Genomic DNA, 23,095 nt, shown 5'->3' with positions numbered 1-23,095 from the left:
CCACAATCTTTCACTTTGCTTCAAGGTGACTTTGAAATATTTGCCTCAAACTCGGGCAGCTTCATTTAAGGGACACTCGCACTTTGGTCCGCCATTTTGTGTTATTATTTGAGAGAATCCTCCTGATTGCAGGCTTTGACCTGCGGCGGTTCCTGTGCTCGGAGAGCGAGCAGCTGATCTGGAAGAGCGAGGGGCTGCCTTCGGACGACCTCTCCATGGAGAACGCCCTGGTCATCCTGCAGGTGCGCCCACAGCCCGGAGGCCCCGCCCGCCGCTATGAGCCCTGCTCCCCTCTCTGAGCTCTCCGCGGCTCGCGTGCTAGCGCCGCTCTCTGGGCTCACCGCTGCGTGAAAGTGAAGGCATTGATCCGCCCCTGGCACAGGCGCGCTCCTCCTTTGGTTGGCTTCCAGGCAGGGCTCCCGAAAGGCTGCTGTCATCTCCCTGCCGGTCTCCGCTTGTCCTCTGAGCTCAGCTGATGGCGCTCGCGCGGCGCGGCGGCGGAACCTGCCGGCGAGCGCCACGCGGGAGGCGGAGGCTGGTCGGCTTTTTTTTCCCAGTCTGGCCCGAATTCGGCTTTCCTGCTTAGCGATGCAGCCCTGTCATTCTCACCTGAACAGAGTGCTGCACGGGAGAGTCTTTACCTCACTCTCTCAATGACCGGGCTTGCTGCCTGGAGCTGGCTCACTAGGGGGCGCTACACATTGAAAACTCATAGCAAAGTAAATTGTAGGGCCTTGTTGCCTTTTTTTGTTTTTTTTTGCATGTACAATAGGGCAAGCCAATCCCATGCTGTGACTTCCTCTGATGATGATGAGTAAATGCACAAACTCCACCTCACCCCACATGCCATATTTCACCACTCACTCACCTGCTTGTTTTTTGTGTCCCCTTGACTTTTCATTGCTGCGCTAGATCAATGCCTTGAAGACACGGGTAAGAGTTTCCCTGCCACCTCCACCTTCAGCTCCATCCCTCATCCACCCTTTCTCTCTTCCTACCTCTGTCCTGCCCCTCCACCCTTAAATGCATTCTTTAGTGTCAAGTAGGTCAATGGGCTGCCTCATAAAGATGTTATCTTTTGGTATATTTGTTTTTTACCTAAACTAGTCAATAATAGTTGAATAAAATATGAGTAAATCCCAGTACCTCCAAACCGAAGGGGGCAGTGTTGTGCTCGAATACAACAAAACTCTAAAGCCCCTAATCAGAACTACAGATCCCTTGTGGTCCCGGTGCACATTAGAGTGGGAGCGTGTAGGAGTGAAGCCATTGTGGCTACATGTTGCAGTGCGTCATGGGAGTGTAGTGTGTAGCTCTGTTGTGGATTGCGGTATTGCCTCACAGCAAGAAGGTCCTTGGTTGGAATCCGGGGCCTTTCTGTGTGGTGTTTGCATGTTCTCCCCATGTCCGCGTGGGTGTACTCCGTGTACCCCTCCCGCTGGTTAGGGTAATTGGAGAGTCTAAATTGCCCAAAGGTATGTGTCTGTGAGTGAATGATGTGTGTGCCCTGCTGACCTGTCCAGGGTGTATTCCTGTGTCTCGCCCAGTGCATGCTGGGATCGGCTCCAGCTCCCCCTGTGACCCTGGTTAAGTGGGTTAGATAATATTACTCAATTATTAAATTACTAAAATAATTCAGTTCAAGTAGTGGGCTCTACAGTGCAGTAGCGGTAACAGTATAATTATAGGCAATCACAAATAATTAAATGCAAATATATGTCCCTTCCCCTTTTCTTTGTGCGGCATAACTGAAATAATAACAGTACTGACACATTGAAATGTTAGTGATCATCTGTAGTAGCAGAAGCAATTGCAGTGTGCGGGTACTACTCTTTTAATTGCGTTTTTATGTCTACCTTGCACCTCTGACAGATGTGGATGAGTTTGTTCTTTGAGTCCTCTAGAAGCCTTCAAGTTAAATTACATTTAAGCTAAAATTGTGGCAATGCCTGCTGTTAGTGGGTTGCCACATACATCGTGGCCATCATACAGGCAGTGATTGCAATATGGGATGTCATGAGCCCACCAATAAATGTTTGGTCTCTCCTGAGAAAGTCACCATTGGTTGATTTTGGATCAATCAATCCTTTTTAACAAGGAGGGAGAAGTCCAACCCCCACACTGCAGTATACTTATATTGCTTTAAAAGAAAGTGCTGTAACTGGATTTTTTTATGACATAAACTGGATTGGAGGTGATGGGATTGATTCAGTATTTAACAGACAGGTAATAAATAACACTTCTTGGCAATAAACAACATACCAAGGTGTCGTGGAGTGCTCCTTCGAGTGACTGTAAACTTTTTATAGCCGACGTGAGCTTTGTGATATTTTTTGTTGCTGGTCTATAGGTCATATATAGTTCTGTAGTTACAGTACCAAAGGCACCGTACTACTAAGTAGAAGCTCTTAGCTGTAGTACCTCATTACGAGGCTACTATTTGCCCTGTGAAATCACTTAAAATTAGGTCAGCAATTTTTCTCATTACATGCTGATACATAGAGGTAACAGAAATGATAAACCCAAAATTTGCAAGGAAAATATTACAGTGATTTTAAAATAATCAAATGAAAGACCAAATTTAGCTTTGTTGTAAAGTTAAAAAAAAAACAAAAAAAAAACTTGTGAACAATAAGTTTACAGTTAATCAATATCATGCAGGTTCAGTTTTTTAAATTTTTAGTAACACATTATACTTCAGTTACTAATGCTTAATAAAAATACATTTTTGATGTTGGTCCAGTTTTACTAATTAATAATAAATGAAGCCAGAATTTTACATTTGACCGGTTATTAAGGTGGACTAATTATGGCCTCCTTAATAACATATTTATTACTGTGAACTAACCATCAATAATGCAGTTTTAATGAGGGATAATAAAGTTGTTATTAAGTGTTTATAACTCGACTGTAATCTAATGTCACAGACTGTGAGATGAGAAATGCATTTTATTTATCAATTTCATATTCCTTTTCATGCCTTGATACTGCAGTTTATTCATTCCATGTAGTGCAGGGATTCTATTATAAAAATGGGCGTTCAATTGTAATGACAAAGGGAAAGCCTGATTCTGTACTGCAAAGAAGTATTCCTTAGAAAAGACATTAAGCACAAGCCCCGCAGTCACTCACAAATCAGACTTCTGTTGTATCACAAACCTCTCTCAGCTTTACAGCACCCATAATGAGTGAATGGTTCTTTTGTCTTTGCTGCAATGCTGTCTCCTCTCTCCCGCTCTGTCTCTGCTGTGCGTGCTTTGTGATGATGATGGAAGCACTTGTCAATCTCCAGGATTGCTGTCGTGTTCCGTTAGGGGAGTGACCTTGGCCAGCAATGCTGGTATTTTAGTTTGCTGTTCTAAAGGTCCAATTCAATGTGCCATATCTTGGCAAAAGAAGAATAGATTTTCTTTGGGCAAGCAGCTTGCCTCATGAAAGAGAGCATTTTATTCTTAGAAGAGTGAATTGATAAGGATTGTTCACAAATATACAATAGGTGAAAACTGCAGGCCTGTGCTCTGATATCTAGTACATCTGAAGTTATGTGTCTCTGTAAAACCTTCTGCGAGCTTTTGGTTTCAGGTGATAAAAAAACAACAACAGATTAGGCTAAAATGTGTTCCTTATTTCTAGTCTGTGTTACATATCTCAGGCACTTGACATTTACCAGTCAGACCAGATGAATTTGTGGAGTTATCATCCAAATTATTACGGTGTAATAGTACATTAACGTGCAGTTTGTTTTTCCAATTGGAAACATATCCACAAACACCAACTACAGTGCTTTAAGAGCCAGTAATTCCCTATATAACAGAGATTACATGAGAGAGGATTAAAATGACAGAGGGGAGTGTTTCCTCCTCCTCCTTCCCTGTCCAATTTCTTTTGAATCCACCTCCTGCTGCTCAGAACACGCTGTTCATTGGCCGGGCAGGTATAAGGGGGAGGGGTTAAGCCCGCTGCCCTGACTGGTGTTTCCCTGCTTTTCAGAGCTGCGCCTGCCCCTTCCTCATTGACCCCTCCTCCAGAGCGACCGAGTGGCTCAGAACACACCTGGCCCAGTCACGCTTGGAGGTCATCAATCAGCAGGTACGGACCTGGACACAGTGCTCCTCACCCCAGTCAACATGAAATGTTACTGCAGCGTTTTCATTAGGTCACATAGTGTGTGGTTTATTTACAACCAGTTTGGTTGTAAATAAGTTCAGGTCATATACTTTTTCCTGCAGGAAAAGATTTGAAAGAATGTAGAATATATAGGTAGCTTCTCAGGTCTTTACATGAGCCTCTATCAGGTGTGCGTAATTGCTGAAATCAGACTCCTTATGGCGCTCGTGGCAACTGGCAATCCCCTACTGGTGGCAGAGGGACATAACACCACTATGTGTCAACCAAACGGTCACCATGCAACCAGGACCCCTAGTGCACCCATACAGCTTGTCACCATGGTTGGTTTCCCATACCCAGACACCCGGAGGCCCTTTGGGTGCATTGGGGGTAGGGTCGCGCTCGGCCCCGCCCCGCCCCGCCCCGCCCCGCCCCGCTGGCTCACGGCTCTCTCTCCCGTTCCCAGGACTCCAACTTCATCACGGCGCTGGAGCTGGCCGTGCGCTTTGGGAAGACCCTGATCATCCAGGAGATGGACGGAGTGGAGCCCGTGCTCTACCCCCTGCTGAGACGGGATCTCATCGCGCAGGGTCAGCACCCGTACCCGCCCCCCACCCCCCCAATTCTCTCTGTCTGTCTCAACGCAATTACTCAGTCCCTCCATCGCTCACTCTGCCTCACCCCTCCGCTTTGTCCCTCGCTTTCTGATCGCTGTTCTCCTTTCTTTCATGTCTTCCTCTTCCACATCTCTCTCTTAACCGCTTCACCGCACCTGGCCGTCTCACCCCTTTTTTCATTTCCTCTTTCTATCTCCCCTTCCCCGTTCATTCTGTTTCTCTCACTCATCTGTGAGTTTTCGCTTTCTTCTTCTTTTCACCTCCACCCCCGTCCACATGCGCCTTTTCCCCCACCCCCTCCATCTCTGTCACTGCTGAGCGCAGCCTCGTAGCTCATGGCTAGCGCCGGCCTGCGGGCTGCAGGTGGGGAGCTGCTGGTGGGACAGACCCAGCTGGTCTCTGCCCGGAAGCCCCAGGCTTCAGCTGCTCTGGGCCGGGCTTCACAAACCCTCAGCCCGGTTCCAGGGTTAGCGCGTCACCCAGAGCCATGTGACTCCAGTCCGCTTGGATCCCTCTCTCAACTTCATGATGTCATTATCGCTGGCTTTATTTATTTATTTTTTCATTTATTCTTTATGTCTCATGGAAAAAAACCCATTGCGATCAAAATGTCTTTTTACAAGGCTGGGGGATCTCACGTAAGACGCAGTTACAAAGACAAAGTCAGCAATCTGAAGCGTTTAGAATACCACAGTCATTTTCATGATTTGTAGGTCTGATGAACAGTGGCTACAGCACACAAGCCTCCTCACACACACACCCAGGCCTCTCTACAGGAAATGAAAGGCAATTTATGGAAGTTCCGTTATGTGAGAGAATATGTAATGTATGTTAATGGCAGCCAGTGATGCAGGGTAAAGTGTCTGTGCTGTGTTTGCAGACTGCAGAGATCTTTGGGGAGGGTGCTTCCCCTCCTTAGCTCTGAAAACAGCGGGTTTCGCGGCCCAGTCCGCTGGCTCCCTCTTTGACTCGCGAGCCGTCCTGAACAAACCTCATTAAATTCATATTCATCACTTCCCCCGCATACATCATTCCTGCTGCTTCATCTTTTATTACTCTGGCTTTTCTCCTCTTCTCCCGGTGAGTAAATGTCATGTGGAAGGACGGGCAGGATGAAAAGCTTTCGGAGCTTGTTGGAAGAGACGGGCTCGCCCGAGTGCCGGTTCTTCTGGGATGTTGGGATTCCTGTCCTCCCGTCACTCCGTTTTTAGAGGGTTTTACTAGCCCCGGTGAGCGTTACGGAACTCCACGTCGGCTCAAGCGTCCTGTGTGATTGTTTCGGATGTCAAACTCAAGGAATTTCATGCTCCAGAAATGGCGTGGCAGGTGTTTGCTTTCACTGTGAAGTACTTACAGCGTGTGTGCGTGTGCGTCTGTGTGTGTGTATGTGATGGGTGAGAGGCGGATCATTTCTGCTGAGATCACAGCTGTAGAGGCTGCTGGGGTGGAGGCATGGTTCCCTGCACCACTAGCAGATCCACATTGGCGTACATAAGGGGCATCACACAGACACAAACTATCAGTCAATCTGATATCAAGTCTCCTCCCATCTCCTTTCATTCCATCGAGGCTGGAGTGCATTGCAGCCATTTAAACATGCATGGCCGCACCATGAGCCTTAGCCTATTCATCTTCATTTCCTGACATCTGTATGTTTCGCTTTGGAGATTTCACTCAGTGGCAGCCTGTAGCCTTTTAGTGTCCCGCATTGACTTGCTTAATGCACTTATTGTATACCGGATGCGGGATTGGCCATAGAAAGAATTCGCAACATGTAAATAATGTAATATTTATCTTTGGTGCCAGGGGACCTGAAACATTAACATAGCGGGTGCATATTAAAGTCCGGTGTGATTTAAAACACACACCATCAATCCAGCCAGCCGAGAGAGAGCAAATAGACTGTGCTTCAGCTGGGATGTGGGGAGAACAGAGAGTACCATGGGGGAGGGAGGGGGTGCTGGGAACGAGAGTCAAAATGGTCGAGCGAGAGTAGGGGGGAGGTGTAGAGAATGGGTGGAAGAGAAAAAAGACGGGAGAGAGAAAGGAGAGCACGCTGGAAAAAAGACGAGTGAAGCTGGTGCTGCTGCATTGCAGGCGAGGAGGAGGGGAGACTCATTACCATTCTCTGTGCTCTCCCTCACCTCCCTGCCACCTAGCCGCCTCCTGCCCCCGAGTGCAGCCGCTTTCGCAGGGGCCAGGTGCATTATGGGACTCTTTCACTGATGAGGAAATCCCAGCTTGCAAATTACATTGAAGCCCGGACGGCTTGCGCATGCTGATTTCTAAGGACAGGGATCTATTATCGGCTCGGAATTAACGCTCATTTTTAACGGCTGACCAGATGTGCTCGTCCGTGACGACTGGCATAGCTCACGTTTTGCCCAGTATCCATCCGCACCGCTCGTTAATGAAACAGTTTTCGGTTAAGCACCTGGCCCAAGGCCAAGGCCTTTGTACCAAATTGTGGGCTGGTTCTGTGTGAGATGCAATGACTTGAGTCGTGTGTTCTGGTACCTGGGATGGGTTTTCGGGTGTAACACTGCAGAAGTCTGTGTGCGATTGTACAGTGCCTCTCCAGCAGACGCTGGACCGGTAGGTTGATTCCTCTTTCCTGCACATTCCTTTGTTCACTTTGAGTTCTGGAATGGAGCGCTTACAGTTTCCTTTTTCCAGAAGTTTCTTTGGTGAATGAAAAAGGTGAAAGAATCAGAGAATGTGTATAAATCTGACGTGCAAAGTACATTGCAGTTAGGTTGAACAGACACTTCTGATGGCCACTGTGAAGTAGAAGGAACCTGAGCTGGAATGGGATATGATATTCGTGACTTGATGTGAAATAGTGCTGACATTGCGTTGTCTCCAGGTCCCCGGTACGTCGTCCAGATCGGTGACAAAGTCATCGATTACAATGAAGGATTCCGCCTTTTCTTGGCCACCCGAAACCCCAGCCCCTACATCCCGCCGGACGCCGCTTCCGTGGTAACCGAGGTCAACTTCACCACGACTCGAGCGGGGCTCCGAGGGCAGGTGAGGGCGCGGGTTGCCAGCGCAGACACAACTCCCCCGTCTCCTCAGAGGGGCACAGAGCCAGGCGTCCAATGCAAACCCCAATCGTCTAAACACACTCAACAGGCAACACGAACAGCTATGGAATCAAATGTCTAAAAGCAATTCACACAGAGTAAGGGCCAAGCATACGCAAATATACACAGGAGACAGGACAAAGACGTTTGGCCCCAAACATTTACGTTCTCGGGACGACACAACGACGACTTCTAAATATGCGAGACGACGCAGCTTTGGAAACAAACACCCGAGCGTGCGAGAGACTGCGGAAACGCTAGTCAGAGAGAACCTGACAGAAAGGTCTGACGGCTATGCAAATGGAGCTGCCAATCAGCCGGGCTGGCCTGGCAGCGGTAATCACAGCGCGCACGGAGAGAGAGGCAATCTCCCTGGAAGACGTTTGATTGCAGGCTGAACGCTCGGCAGTTTGCGCCTGGCTCTCTGCTCTCTGCTCTCTCGGTGCTTCCCTCTCTGCATCCACTTTGCCAGCGATGGAATATTTATCAGGCGCAGTTTATTCCGTTACCTCCCTCATTATTCCGCCCTTTCCTTATTTTTTTACCACGTGAGTGTTTTGTTTTCTGAGGGGCCTCTGTTGATAGATTTAAATAATTGGAGATTCTGGAAGCGATTTTTCCTTTTCCAAGTTTTTATTTGACAACGTGTGTGTACTGTAGTAGGAAAGAGTGAGAGAAACGCTTTGTCTTTGAATAAAAGGAAAAATAGAAAAAAAGAAATATATGAAACCCATGTACGTGTGTGTGTGTAGGTGTGTGTATTTGGTGTTCAGTGTAATGTATATTATGCGGAATGCTTTGTGCTGCTGTCAGTATATCTCCTATAAGTGTGTGTCTGTGTGGCTGTGTGTGTGTGTGTCTGTAGCTGCTGGCACTGACCATTCAGCAGGAGAAGCCTGAGCTGGAGACGGAGAAAACACGGCTGCTGCAGCAGGAGGAGGACAAGAAGATCCAGCTGGCCAAGCTGGAGGAGTCCCTGCTGGAGGTACAGGCCCAGCGCATAGTCACAGCTCACAGAACACTGCCCCCTGCTGGAGGTACAGGCCCAGCGCATAGTCACAGCTCACAGAACACTGCCCCCTGCTGGAGGTACAGGTCCAGAGCATAGTCACAGCTCACAGAACACTGCCCCCTGCTGGAGGTACAGGCCCAGAGCATAGTCACAGCTCACAGAACACTGCCCCCTGCTGGAGGTACAGGTCCAGAGCATAGTCACAGCTCACAGAACACTGCCCCCTGCTGGAGGTACAGGCCCAGAGCATAGTCACAGCTCACAGAACACTGCCCCCTGCTGGAGGTACAGACCCAGAGCATAGTCACAGCTCACAGAACACTGCCCCCTGCTGGAGGTACAGGCCCAGCGCATAGTCACAGCTCACAGAACACTGCCCCCTGCTGGAGGTACAGGCCCAGCGCATAGTCACAGCTCACAGAACACTGCCCCCTGCTGGAGGTACAGGCCCAGCGCATAGTCACAGCTCACAGAACACTGCCCCCTGCTGGAGGTACAGACCCAGCGCATAGTCACAGCTCACAGAGCACTGCCCCCTGCTGGAGGTACAGGTCCAGAGCATAGTCACAGCTCACAGAACACTGCCCCCTGCTGGAGGTATAGGCCCAGCGCATAGTCACAGTTCACAGAACACTGCCCCCTGCTGGCGGTACAGAGCCAGCGCATCATCACGGCTCACAGCTCAGAGGGTAGCCAGGCCTGTTGGAGGTACAGAACCCAAACATAGATCGTTCCTGATCTTCTGATGCCTTACAGAGTGCTCAGTGTCCCCTGTGCCTGTCTCTCCCAGACTCTGGCCACAGCTCAGGGAAACATCCTGGAGAACAAGGAGCTTATCGAGTCGCTGAACCAGACCAAGAGCAGCAGCGCGCTGATCCAGGAGTCACTCACCGAGTCACATCGCCTGCAGGCCTCCTTGGACCAGGTGAGAGGCATTCTGGGAAGGGAGAGGGAGGACTGGGGGCCATGAGAAGGTTCCTGAAGGACGAGCATGTTTTCGTCATGGCTGCCCTTGACTACCCGATGTGAGTGGAGTGGGAGAGTGAGGATTGCTAAAGCAGTCCCACTACTTGGCCGTGTCTGGATGTGCTCATTTCTCCAAGCACAAAGTTTTTGGATACAAGTTTAAACAGCACACACGCTAAACTCAACGTCTCATCCGCTGCTGTGCAACACTAAAGAAGTGATGATAATTCTGTGAAACATTGAATAATTAATAAAGCCCCCCCCCCTTCCTCTGCGCAGCCGCTGGCAGGGAAGCGGACAGAAGCGCTCCTGCGTCCCGTGCTTATGTATTTTCTGCGTCCTGGCGGAACTTTCCGCCCGCGGTTCCGCGTGAGGCTGCTGTGGCGGCGGGTCTTGGCAGCGGGCGTGCTTCCCCCTCTTCCCCAAAAATTAGGAGTGGCACCGAGGCCCAGATCAGCTGCCGTCCCGGCCGCGCCCTCGTAGTTACCGAGGGACTGGCGTCCTCGCCGCTGGGATGGTTTCGCTTGTCGAGCCCTCCGTCCTCGCTGCTCCGCGCTGATGCAGCCCTCCGTCCTCGCTGCTCCGCGCTGATGCAGCCCTCCGCCCTCGCTGCTCCGCGCTGATGCAGCCCTCCGCCCTCGCTGCTCCGCGCTGATGCAGCCCTCCGCCCTCGCTGCTCCGCGCTGATGCAGCCCTCCGCCCTCGCTGCTCCGCGCTGATGCAGCCCTCCGTCCTCGCTGCTCCGCGCTGATGCAGCCCTCCGCCCTCGCTGCTCCGCGCTGATGCAGTCCTCCGTCCTCGCTGCTCCGCGCTGATGCAGCCCTCCGTCCTCGCTGCTCCGCGCTGATGCAGCCCTCCGTCCTCGCTGCTCTGCGCTGATGCAGCCCTCCGTCCTCGCTGCTCCGCGCTGATGCAGCCCTCCGTCCTCGCTGCTCCGCGCTGATGCAGCCCTCCGTCCTCGCTGCTCTGCGCTGATGCAGCCCTCCGTCCTCGCTGCTCCGCGCTGATGCAGCCCTCCGTCCTCGCTGCTCCGCGCTGATGCTAGCGCCTCTGCGGCCTGTGGAGTCGCGTCTCTGTGGGGGACGCGCTGCAGTAATGGGGGAAAATATGAGCGTGTGTTCCTCAAAGGTGTTGACGCCTTTTCCGCTATCGTATTTAAGGGCGAGACTAGCATCCGCTTGTTGCGCCTGATACGCTATCGTTCTTGGTAGTAATTGCTTTTTTTTGTCGGAATTTAGAACGTCATTTCATTGTGTCTGGAATGAATATGCTGCCGATTCGATAAGACGTTCGTCATAATCTTTTTCATCCACTTCAAGGGATTATATGAAAACGTCTTATCAAAGCGCCATGCTTGCTGTGATCTCTAAACGCTTGTGAATTGGGGCATTAGTTTCATTTTAAAGGCTCTGGGAAACTCGCAGCACACTTCTGTTTGACGTCAGTCATATCTGCTTTTAGCTTTCACTCCTTTGAAGACTGATTCGAATCCGGCAAGGCCTCCTTAGGCTACAGACATCCACAGGAAGCTGGAAAATCCCCCATGATGCCATTCTTTTCCTTTTCATCGTTTCCTTCTGACATACGACTTCCAACATGGACCATTACTGGCCATCCTGAAGTGAGGGCGAGACTTTGAACCCATTCCCTAAACTGCATTCTGTTTCACTTCCCCACCATTTTGGCTCTGTGGAGGGCAGTAGTGTTGGCCAGTCCATAAGTAGCAGTTGGAGAGACTTGCTGTTTTGAATTTAACTAACTGCCTCTGTTTGCCGTTGGCAAAGTGCTTTACCCATGTACCTAAATTTAGTATTTTTTTTATTTTCAACAGTGATGAATATTACTTCATTTTCTCCTCTCTGGGAGTTGGTTTGACCGGCTTTGTGTCTGTAGCTTGTCAGGCTGTAGTTGCAGCCACAGAGCAAATCAGTGGAGGAGGCAGCATTTGCCTGTCGGGTTTATTTTTGTACAGAACAGGTGTGCACCTTGTCCTCAAAATGCATTTTCAGAGGAAAAGATGCAATCAAATATGAGACAGTTACTGGCTTATAAAAGTTTTCTAATAGGAATATTGGCCAAGATTTAATTTGCTTTTGAGCCAGCCCCCTTGTGTTTTGAGAATTACTGGCAATTCTTCATTTGTTAAAAAATAAAATAAACAATATTTTGCTGAGGAGAGGCAATGCCTGTACCTGAAAATATTAACCAGAAACTCCAAGACCAGTAACCTGAGTTTTTTAAATGTGATTACTGGTTTAATTAAAAACTAGACAAAAGGTAGGCTAACATTTTATTATCCACACTGTGTGCCGTTTCGTTGTCAGCGTATGTTGTTTTTTGTGGCATTCAGAACTTCCAGTTCTTCTGGTATTTCCGATATGTTTCCGGAATAGGTGAGTGCGTTTTTTAGGTTTTAAAAATGTCAGGAAATATCTTAAGCCCTTGTCTGGATTGACAGGCGTCTGTAAGAACAGACAGCTGTAATTCTCACTGTAGAGATGAGTGACTCTCCAGATCCACGGCGGATATCAGTCTGTGCCACCGAGGTGGAGGGCTCCATTGTGGGACGGTAAAATCTTGTGGGGTGGCCGTCACACTTCCTCCCATTTGTGGAAACTCCAGTACCGTTTGCTCATCAGCTGGGCGCGTCCGGTGCTGCTGCTGCCCCAGGACAGCTGAAAATCACCGTTATTTTGACGGGCAGAAGGATCTGGCGCAGGAAAGTGGTGTGCAGATGGGCGATGATGGGGCACATTTGTCCCTTCTCCTTCCTTACTGTTCTGCCGCGGCGCCCGTTCGCTCGTCTCCGCTCGTCTGTCCATCTGCTTCTCCCTCCGCCTTCATCTGTCCGTCTCGTCATCTGTTCATCCACCCGCTGCTCTCCTTCATCCCTTCCTCTGTTGATCTTTCTATGTGCTTACCTTTCTGTCTGTCCACCCCTCCATCTGCTTATCTGCCCATCTGTTCACCTCTTATTATCTTATTATCTCTTATTTTTTCCAGGCTGTTCACCTGTCTGTCTTGTTTTTCCTGGCTGTTCACCTGTCCAGTTGGTATTGTGCCTGGCTGGTCACCTGTCTACCCGTTATTATGCCTGGCTGGTCACCTGTCTGTCTTTTGTTTTGCCAGGCTGTTGGGCTGTTTCTCTGTCATTTTGCCTGGCTGTTCACCTGTTTCTCTATTAATATTGTCTGGCTGCTAACCATGTTATTTTGCCTGTGCCTGTTCAATTTTTCTGTTAGGTGCAAATTTACCAGTGGTAAATTGTGTTCTGCATCAGTCACTTCAGTCTGTATGATTTTTTTTGCCAGTTATGCCATGCAGAATTTGCTCAGCAGTTGTTTGTATAAAAAAACCCTCAGATATTCACCCTGGAGTTTGTTAGAAGGGAATCTGAGAAGAAGGTATGTGTTTGTAGATTTTGGCATGAGGCCAGGAACAACGAGGGTAGAACATGAGCGTGAAGCAGGAATCTCATTAAATAAATATTTTTGGGGAAAGATGAAGGCGCTGTTGCTCGGGCTTTGCAATGTAAGAAATGTCTGGAAAACACACTTGAAAAGATTTTTGTATCAAAGACTGCGATGACAAAAGAGGTGAGACCACTCGGTGGAAGAGCTGCAGGAAAGTCTGTTTTTCCTCAGACGCGCTGACAGTCAGCTCCTGCGTTAACTTATTTTCTTGCTTCTGACGGGGAGCCTCGCTCGCTCAAACTGAAATGTTTGCGTCTAGCTCGCGCAGAATTGTTAAAGATTTGTTTATGGTGGCCATTTGGCACGGACCAGACTTCCACTGAGGAAATTATGCAGCTTCCCACTTCAGATAAGTGTGGACTAGGCACTGCTGCGTGGTGTGGCACTTGTGACGTTCGGTCGCCGGTGCACAAATGGGTGTAGACTGAGTGCACAATTGGGTGTAGACAGCATGCTCAAATGGGTGTGGACATAGTGCACAAATGGGTGTAGACAGCATGCTCAAATGGGTGTGGACATAGTGCACAAATGGGTGTAGACAGCATGCTCAAATGGGTACGGACATAGTGCACAAATGGGTGTAGACTGAGTGCACAAATGGGTGTAGACAGCATGCTCAAATGGGTGTGGACATAGTGCACAAATGGGTGTAGACAGCATGCTCAAATGGGTGTGGACATAGTGCACAAATGGGTGTAGACTGAGTGCACAAATGGGTGTAGACTGAGTGCACAAATGGGTGTAGACTGAGTGCACAAATGGGTGTAGACTGAGTGCACAAATGGGTGTAGACTGAGTGCACAAATGGGTGTAGACTGAGGGCAGAAATGGGTGTAGACAGCATGCACAAATGGGTGTAGACAGCATGCTCAAATGGGTGTGGACATAGTGCACAAATGGGTGTAGACAGCATGCTCAAATGGGTGTAGACTGAGTGCACAAATGGGTGTAGACTGAGTGCACAAATGGGTGTAGACTGAGTGCACAAATGGGTGTAGACTGAGTGCACAAATGGGTGTAGACTGAGTGCACAAATGGGTGTAGACTGAGTGCAGAAATGGGTGTAGACAGCATGCACAAATGGGTGTAGACTGAGTGCACAAATGGGTGTAGACTGAGTGCACAAATGGGTGTAGACTGAGTGCACAAATGGGTGTAGACTGAGTGCAGAAATTAGTGTAGACAGCGTGCACAAATGGGTGTAGACAGCGTGCACAAATGGGTGTAGACTGAGTGCACAAATGGGTGTAGACAGCCTGCACAAATGGGTGTAGACTGAGGGCAGAAATTAGTGTAGACAGCGTGCACAAATGGGTGTAGACAGCCTGCACAAATGGGTGTAGACTGAGGGCAGAAATGGGTGTAGACTGTTCTTTTGGGCACACATGAATGGACACAGAACCACTAGATTAGATGACAAGCTTTGTCTCTTGCGATTCTCTCCACCCTGATTCTAATTCCCCTGTTCAGCATCTTCCCCCTGTCTACCCTATGTTCCCCTTCCCCCCCAAACAAATTCCTCATCTTAATTTTAGTGTCAAAGGATTACCTATCCCTGGAATGTTATGGCCCGACCATTGTGCATTGTGCTCATTAATCGTTGCTTGGGATGTTGCCAATTTACGAATCTTGGCCATTGTCTGAATCAGCGCATTTACCTACTATTGAGTGTACAAGTTGTATACCGCATCAACAACTTGTACACTCAATATTAGTCAGGTGCTCTGATTCAAACGTGGCCTGGGCCTGTGTTTGCTCTCATTGCACATTGCTGTGGATAAGAGCGTCTGCTAAAGGCCTGAAATGTAAAATGTAAAACTGCTTCTCTCAGGAGTTTAGAAGATGATTCCTCGGAAGTGTTCCCACCCAGCTAGCTCAGATGATGGCGTTACTGTAAATGGAAAAGACAAAAAAGAAAAGGCAGAGATGAGCTTGTTTCAGTATGCTGAACTCAGTAACCAGAACAAAATGATCAATTCCTTTAAAAAGGATTTTCAAAGCCAGGGAAGTTTGAATGCTAAAGGTTTACTGCTGAGGGATTACAGCATGGTTCATTCTTAAGAACAGAGAAGCTTTCATTTATTTATCTTTCAAAAGTCAATAATGCACAGTCCATTTCCAAGTGATTTTTATCTTTTTTGGTTTTGGCTGAGCCTTGACTTTGATCAGGTTTATCTGTGGTATGAATGCACATTTTTTAAAGCAAGACTTGCCATGGTCATTTAAGTCTCCTGATTGTATCTGAGGTATCTATATGTATCTATAATTTGAAGTGTGAAGATACTTTGATACTTACAATTTCATATCACACCCTTAGCTGGTATCTACTGAGGAGACATCCTCTATTGGATTTTATTAAATCAAAAGTTAAAACATTCAAAAAGAATGTCATGATATTTTGGAGCATCCATAGATCAAAGTGAATTTAGTTCTTATTTGAGATAAAAAGTGTTTGCTAAAATGTGGTGATATGTCATTTGTAATTTCATCTTCAGGACTCGGGAAGAATCCAGTAGTGAAGATGAATTCTTGCTCTAGGGGGCAGTGTGGTACCAGACCTGACTACCCCCTCCTGTCCCCCCCCCCTCTTTTCTATACAGGAGCGAGATGCCTATCTGCCATTAGCAGAGAGCGCCAGCACGATGTACTTCGTTATAACAGACCTCTCCAAAATTAATAACATGTACCGCTTCAGCTTGGCCGCCTTCCTCCGAATCTTCCAGCGAGCACTGCAGAGCAAGAAGGTAAGACCTCACACCGCTGCTCCCCGGGAGGCCGGGGGATTGGTCCTCCTGGCCACTCCTCCTGCATCAGGCCACACCCCCCTCTCACTCTAATTTCGGGGAGAACAGAGCAGAGCAGAGAGCCGATGCTTCTTTGAAGGGAAAACATTGGCTGATGCTCCATTTGTTTAAGAGGCTTTTCTCAGCTCTGCTGAAGCCACTGTTAAGGGCTCTTTGCTGCTACACTCCTCCCCCTGCACTCTTACACTCTTTCTTCTCTAATTCACCTCATTTGCTTCCGTAGTCCAGTGAGGGAGTGAGTCAGGGGAATTGATGTTTTAATTATTTTTTGTGCCCCAATTAGAAATCCCCAATCATATCCATAAGATTCCACAGCTGCAGCCTCCGCTATTGAAGACAGATAGGGATGTGCTCCAAGCATCCATCTCTTATAATGATGCAGTTCACAAGTAGTGCTCACGCCGACATGAGCGAGGTGCTCTGTGTGAAGCTCAGCAGGTGGACTCGCGGGTGCCTGACCGACCAGCAGGGGTCTCTGGTGTGCGATGAGATTCCATCGTCCCTGCCAATTGAAACCTTCCCTTCCCCCGGCAACACTCGCGGCAGTTATGCATGGCTCTGCGAGGCTAACAGCAGTGGTCGGCCCTGGCATGGTCTGGATGTGATACCGGGCTGTGGGGCCCATCCGTACTCTAGGACGGCAGCTTAACAGGACGCGTCACCCAGCAGGCACTTAATGATTCATTTTTGAGGAGGGGGCTTATCAGACGGCCCGTCCCATGTCTGTAATGAGCTCAGCTGATGGCGGAGCGGGCTGAGAGTGCGGAGCAGATCCCGCCTCAGATTGCGGTGGATTCATCTGGCTTCCAGTCAAACCCACACTATTACTGTGGGGCCTACTGCCCTGCTTTCTCCCAGACTGTACAGTCAAACTCGCACTGCTACTGGGGCGGTCTACTGCCCTGCTTTCTCCCAGACCGTACAGTCAAACTCGCACTGCTACCGTGGGGCCTACTGCCCTGCTTTCTCCCAGACCGTACAGTCAAACTCTCACTATTACTGTGGGGCCTACTGCCCTGCTTTCTCCCAGGCCTTACAGTCAAACTCACACTATTACTGTGGGGCCTACTGGCCTGCTGTCTCCCAGACCGTACAGTCAAACTCGCACTGCTACTGGGGCGGTCTACTGCCCTGCTTTCTCCCAGACCGTACAGTCAAACTCACACTATTACTGTGGGTCCTACTGCCCTGCTTTCTCCAGACCGTACAGTCAAACTCGCACTGCTACTGTGGGCCTACTGCCCTGCTTTCTCCCAGACCGTACAGTCAAACTCGCACTGCCACTGGGGCGGTCTACTGCCCTGCTTTCTCCCAGACCGTACAGTCAAACTCACACTATTACTGTGGGTCCTACTGCCCTGCTTTCTCCCAGACCGTACAGTCAAACTCGCACTGCTACTGTGGGGCCTACTGCCCTGCTTTCTCCCAGACCATACAGTCAAACTCGCACTGCCACTGGGGCGGTCTACTGCCCTGCTTTCTCCCAGACCGTACAGTCAAACTCGCATTGCTATTGCAGCGTGCTCCAGGGACCTGGCTGCAGGTGGTGCCGGCTGCCTAATGGCACTTCAACACTGCAGCAGCCAGCGCTGGATAACTTCAAGGTAGACAGGACCCTTTATGCAGGCTGCCTGTTTCCTAGCCATGCTTAAGAACAGCGGTGGAACCGTGCGTACCTGTTCTGGGGCTTTTCTGTGCTAATGTCTCTTTTATACGCACTCCAATTTCTACCCCCCAGTTTCCGCCACGCGAGTCTGCGTCGCAGCATCAGCACCTCGATGTGCGCGGCTCTCTCGTAAAGGCCAGGGAAAGCGGCAGAGCCGCGGCCTGCAGAGCATTGTGGGAACACGGCGGCGTTAGCGCCGGTGTCCGTGCTGAGGTTCCCCCTCCTGCTCGGGGCTTGGGTTTGTGGCTGCGGGGCTGTTTCTGACAGATGCTCAGTGATTGTACTGGGCATGTGCGGTGGAGTAGAGCTCAGCACTGTTGCAGTTTCAGCAGTGGGAATTGTGTGTGGATATCTTTAATGCATAGCTGCTCAGTGGTACTGTGGTGCTGTGTGGTGGAGATAAAATGGATGTCCACCAATGTGGCGAAGAGATACGATGCAGGTCCTTCGGTGTGGAGATAAAGTGATGGTCCTTCAGTGCTGAGATATGGTGGAGGTCCTCCAGTCTGGGGATATGATGAAGGTCCTCTAGTTTTGTGATGTGGTGAGGTTGCAGTGTGGCAGAGGGTAAATTAACCCCTCCCCCAAAGTGATGTTTCTAATTAATATTTTATGTGCCACCAAGTGTGTCTGCAGTTTGTTTAATTAAAAGAAATACATAAAACAAAATCTACTTTAGTGACTACAGTCTAATTTAGTGGATCATCTTATTAATGGCCTTTTACCATTATATGCTGACAGAACGATTCTTACTGGAGGCCATTTTGTTCAGTCAGTTGAATGAGGTGAATATGGGACACTAAAAAAGCTCCTCGCACAGAAATATGTTCCATTTCTTTCAATTCACAATAATACTGTGTAACTAATTGAGGGCATTATGGGTAATAATTATGTACACCTGACGAAGACCTCCCAGGTAGAGAGGTTTTTCGAATTAAAAGAATCGGAGCATATTTCTGTGTGCGGAACCTCTTTTAGAGATTTTGGTGTTAGAGACCTTTTCTTCTCCAGCACCACACGAGGACGGATGTGTGTATTACTATCTTTTGAATGAGGGACAGTACCTCTAGGGCTTGGAGTTTAGTTGCAGTAAACACAATCCAGCAAAATAGGTAATTAATGCTCAGTGGGGGGTTCACATTGTATTTTTATTTAATTTTCCAGCCAGAGGAGTAGAGACAGTGAGAGAGCGGGAGAGAGAGAGAGGAGATAAAGAGGAAGCAGACCCCTAAAACCTCTCGGCTTGCGGTCTTGGTGGAGTAATTACTGAGCGATGTAGGAGGTGTTCAGCGTTAGGGTCCAGCGTTATCTACCCTCCTGCCTCTCCGCGCTCTAACCCAGCGTCGCTCCCGCAGGAGTCCGAGGGCACGGAGGCCCGCATCGTCTCCCTGGAGGCGTGTCTGAAGACCACGGTGTACGAGTACGTCTGCCGCTCGCTCTTCAAGGTAAGCCCCGCCCCCCCCCGCCGCTCCGGTCACCGCTGATTTCCCCAGCCACAGACGCCGTCAAACCTTCGGCAGCGAGATCACCTCACACGCAGCAGCCCAGGACAGCGATCCCTGCGCGCTCATTATCGCGCTAATGATTTTAGCGCTGCGGGTGCCACGGTAGCCATTTTGTTGTGTTAAGATAATAGGAGAAGAATAGCGGGAGTGGAAATGAGCTTTCTCTTCCGGTCAGAGGCCGCACACGGTGTCTCATTAGAAAGATTGAACGGGGAGGGGATATCGACACCGCGTTCAATGGGCTTCACGCTATTGAAAGGCTTTGACCCTGATGGATCATTTTTACAACATCGTCACCTTGGCCAATGTCAACAAAATCCAGTTACCGTGTTGCTAGCTTATATTATTTCATTTACATTTTTTTCAGTTCTTTTTGTTTATTTATTGTTGCCGGTGCTGGGTGTTTTTTATTCATCGTATTGTATCTTGTCAGTGTTGTGCGCTGCGTTTCGTGTATGGGCAGTCGATCCTGTCACTGTGCAGCTGCCGTGTCCGAGCGGAGCGCGTGCGATTCCGCGTGGAGCCGGGCCAGGCTGGAGACGGGCCCGCGCGGGCGCAGGCTGGAGTGGGATAAGCGCATTATCCGTCTGACGGGAGGGGGCCTTAGAGGAAGGGGAAGAAAGAACCGGCGCGATTGAAATGCTCTCTTTGTGCCTCTCAATCGGATTAGGGCCCCTCTTCTGACGCCTGCTTCCTGGAAACAAAGCGCAGACGTCCCTTCCAATGCGGTTCTGGAGGAAATAAGGAGAGGCAGCTCCCAGCGAGGTGCGAAGGAAAGACACTTTCAGTGCAGAAGTCCATATGTCTTTATGCTGGTGCAGTCTGCCCTGAAGAGCCGCTCTGAGTGACAGAATAAGTGGCGTTTTTTATCAGAACAAGGAGTTTGGGACGCAGGTTCTCTTGTCCACTCTCTGGTTCCTGGTTGGGCGTCTCCTGGGTGAAAGGCCTCTTCTCACCAGGGGAAACGTGCTCCTCTCTCAGGAAGACATGGGGGCCTTAAATTGTACTGCGCCAGCTTCCAAAAGCATGAATCTGCTGCCTGTGGAGCGTTTGACTGCTTGTAGAACTGCAGGTTAGGAGCAGCGGTGAACCTTTTAAAAAAGGCTGTCCCATATCTGTTTGCTGTTGATATACTCCTCTGGCTGCCCCTTTGGGGTTATTCATTTCGCCCAGACTCTCGTATTTCTGGGTGACTTATCCTTTTAGCGGTTTAGCATTATTTTAGCCCCTTTTGCTCAGAGTCAGTGCAGTTGCATTGGAGCTGGGCTCGGGTCAGGCTCATAGCCGTCAGGTTGAAAGAGCTCCAGTCCACACTGCCTCTCTGATGCCAAATCATGAGCGGGAGGGAAATATCAAACAGTCAGAAAGATGAGCATCTGGGATCACTGGTGCAGTGATACAGCCCTGTGTGACTGAAGCCATAATGCTATGCCTCTGAGTAAAGGTAGATTACAGGTGTGTGTGTGTGTGTGTGTGTGTGTGTGGGGGAGGGGTGTGTGTGCGTGTTTGTGTGTGTGTGGGGGTGTGTGTGTGTGTGCGTGCGTGCGCGGGTGTGTGTGCGCATGCGTGGGTGTGTGTGTGTGTGAGCATGCGTGCGTACGTGCGCAGGTGTGTGTGTGCGCATGCGTGTGCGTGTGTGTGTATGTGTGGGGGTGGGTGTGTGTGTGTGTGTGTGAAGGCAGCTCCAGGTGGAAGGGGAGATTACCTGCCTGCTCTGGGCTCTCTCTTTGTCAGAGTGTCAGCGCTGGTTCCCTCAGTCACAGCCAGCCTGCCAGTGCAGTGCAGGCCCATATCGGCCCACATCTCCCCTCATTAAAGTCAGTATGAGGCGGGTGACAGCAGACGGCGGTCTGGGCCGGAGCCTGTCTCCCCGGGCCGGACCAGCGGCCTGGTCTACCTGAGGACTCTGCTTTTGAAACGCCGCCGCGGCTAAGTGCCGTTTGAAGAACTTCCTCCTAAACCCCGGCTGAACGCAGTAAATTATGCATTCTTCATCTGTTTCAGTGTGCTTCCCCCTCTTATCTACCAGCGGCTTTAGCGATGAGACAGCTGCAAGTTGTGTTCTGAGCCCTTCCTCGAAACCACGATAGTCAATTCAGCGCAGGGCTGTTGTTCTCTGAGATCGGATCGAGGACGCCGTCCGTTTGGAAGGGGGCTGGAACATCTGCCTCTCGCGTTCGGGCGGGTGGGTGCACACGCGCCCTAACCGGTCCCAGACGCCTGCGCTGCGAAGACGAGGGTCTCGCTCCCCGGCCCCGGGGCAGAAGCCATGGCGACGGTCTCGTCACGTTGTTCCTGTGCGTTCTTACACAGCTCCCGGCCGACCCTCCGCTCGCCTGAAAGATCACATCTCAGCAGCTATGAACCGCGCGGGCGGGTGGGTGGGACGGAAGACGGCCTTTTCGCTCTCCTGCGCTCCCAGTGTCTTGCTGGGTGGTAATTGGTGCGTAGTCAGGAGCCCCCACCCTGAAGGGGAAAGGGCAGAGCAGGCAGACCGTTATGAGCGATCCGCGCCCCGCCCTCCCGCCGAGCTCGTACCAGGGGCTGTGACTCATCCCCGCTGCCTTCATCCCCTTCTCTGTTCCGGGGGGGATTTTCTGGGCTCCTTCTTAAATTAGTAACAGATTAAATATAGCCAAACTCTGCCATCTTTATTGTGGCAGCCGCAAAACGTGTTTGTGCTGCTCTGAACTGACAGCAGGGCCCCCCGGTGGAAGCTTCTGGAATGCAGAAATGTTGCCGTTTGCTTGTCTCCTAAGTACAGGCTGGGTCTTTCCTGGCTCAAAATGGCATGTATGGTGACTTTGCATAACAGGGGCTGCGGCTTTACTGCCACTGTCACTTGTCAAAAAAAAATTGGGGAATTTATCAGTTTTTTATTTTTTATTTTTTTAATCGGTTCAAAAATCCAGGTGAAAATCGAATCATAAAAATAATGCAAAGATCAGGGCGTAAATGATCAATTTGAATTCCTAACATTGATAACTTACTGCTTTTCATCGCATAATCAGCAGCTTGTCTCTCGCTTCTTATTTCTGGAAGCTTGTCAACTGTCAACCACTGAGTCGTACGGAGTAGGACGGAGTGTAGCACAGTGGGTAAAGAACTGGGCTTGTAACCGAAAGGTCGCAGGTTCGATTCCCGGGTAAGGACACTGCTGTTGTACCCTTGAGCAAGGTACTTAACGTGCATTGCTTCAGTATATATCCACCTGTATAAATGGATACGATGTAAAAATGCTATGTAAAAGTTGTGTATGTCGCTCTGGATAAGAGCGTCTGCTAAATGCCTGTAATGTAATGTAATGAGTCTGTCAAGCCTTCGTTTACAATAACTAATTTCCATTAATAAACTAGAATAAATGGTGTGCACATGGAGCAACGATTAGCAAATCAATTTTCTATGGCACATAGATTAGGTGAAGAATAAATATTAATATTATGTCCAGTGAAATCTTTAGCTAGTTACCCATCACTACACGGGAGGTTGTGCTCGGTTATGATGGTGCCGCTCTCTACCACTGACAGCAGATGAGGCTTCTCTCGTTTACGCTGAGAGCGATAACATTATGCGCTAATATGTTCCTTATTGTCATCCTTAAATGATGTTGCTAACGGTGTATAGGTATTTAGGTAGTGTATAAGTTGCTTAAAAGGATGTGCATTGTTTCTCCTGCATAACCAAACCATAATCAATCAATCTAACGTTAAACACCAGCAAAAAAAGTTCTTGATACTTTGTCTGTGAAGGTTGTTGTTTCATAACAAAAATCTGTTTTGCAATTCCTAAGTCTAAATGGGAGACTCAGAGTTTGGTGGCCTTGGAAAGAATCACTTGTCTGAGTGAGTATTTCTCGGAG

The 23,095-nt window shown here is 49.4% G+C and overlaps 1 protein-coding gene across 4 annotated transcripts in view; it reads left to right on the top strand.

Moving 5' to 3' along the window:
• Positions 1–23,095, top strand: part of dync2h1 (dynein cytoplasmic 2 heavy chain 1) — a 154,552-nt gene that overhangs the window by 52,872 nt on the left and 78,585 nt on the right. For 3 of the 4 annotated variants that reach the window (XM_064300939.1, XM_064300938.1, XM_064300940.1), the window contains 9 exons: positions 133–242; positions 913–933; positions 3,991–4,089; positions 4,574–4,697; positions 7,591–7,754; positions 8,676–8,795; positions 9,613–9,747; positions 15,862–16,005; positions 19,087–19,176. In XM_064300939.1, coding sequence (XP_064157009.1) covers positions 133–242; positions 913–933; positions 3,991–4,089; positions 4,574–4,697; positions 7,591–7,754; positions 8,676–8,795; positions 9,613–9,747; positions 15,862–16,005; positions 19,087–19,176 — 1,007 coding nt within the window. The remainder of the gene's footprint in view (positions 1–132; positions 243–912; positions 934–3,990; positions 4,090–4,573; positions 4,698–7,590; positions 7,755–8,675; positions 8,796–9,612; positions 9,748–15,861; positions 16,006–19,086; positions 19,177–23,095) is intronic. The other variant, XM_064300941.1, reaches the window with a different exon arrangement.

This window comes from Anguilla rostrata, chromosome 12, assembly GCF_018555375.3.
Source record: "Anguilla rostrata isolate EN2019 chromosome 12, ASM1855537v3, whole genome shotgun sequence".
Classification (NCBI taxonomy): Eukaryota; Metazoa; Chordata; class Actinopteri; order Anguilliformes; family Anguillidae; genus Anguilla; species Anguilla rostrata.
The sequence above is the reverse complement of the archived record's forward strand: the minus strand, read 5'-3'. Positions and strand labels throughout refer to the sequence as shown.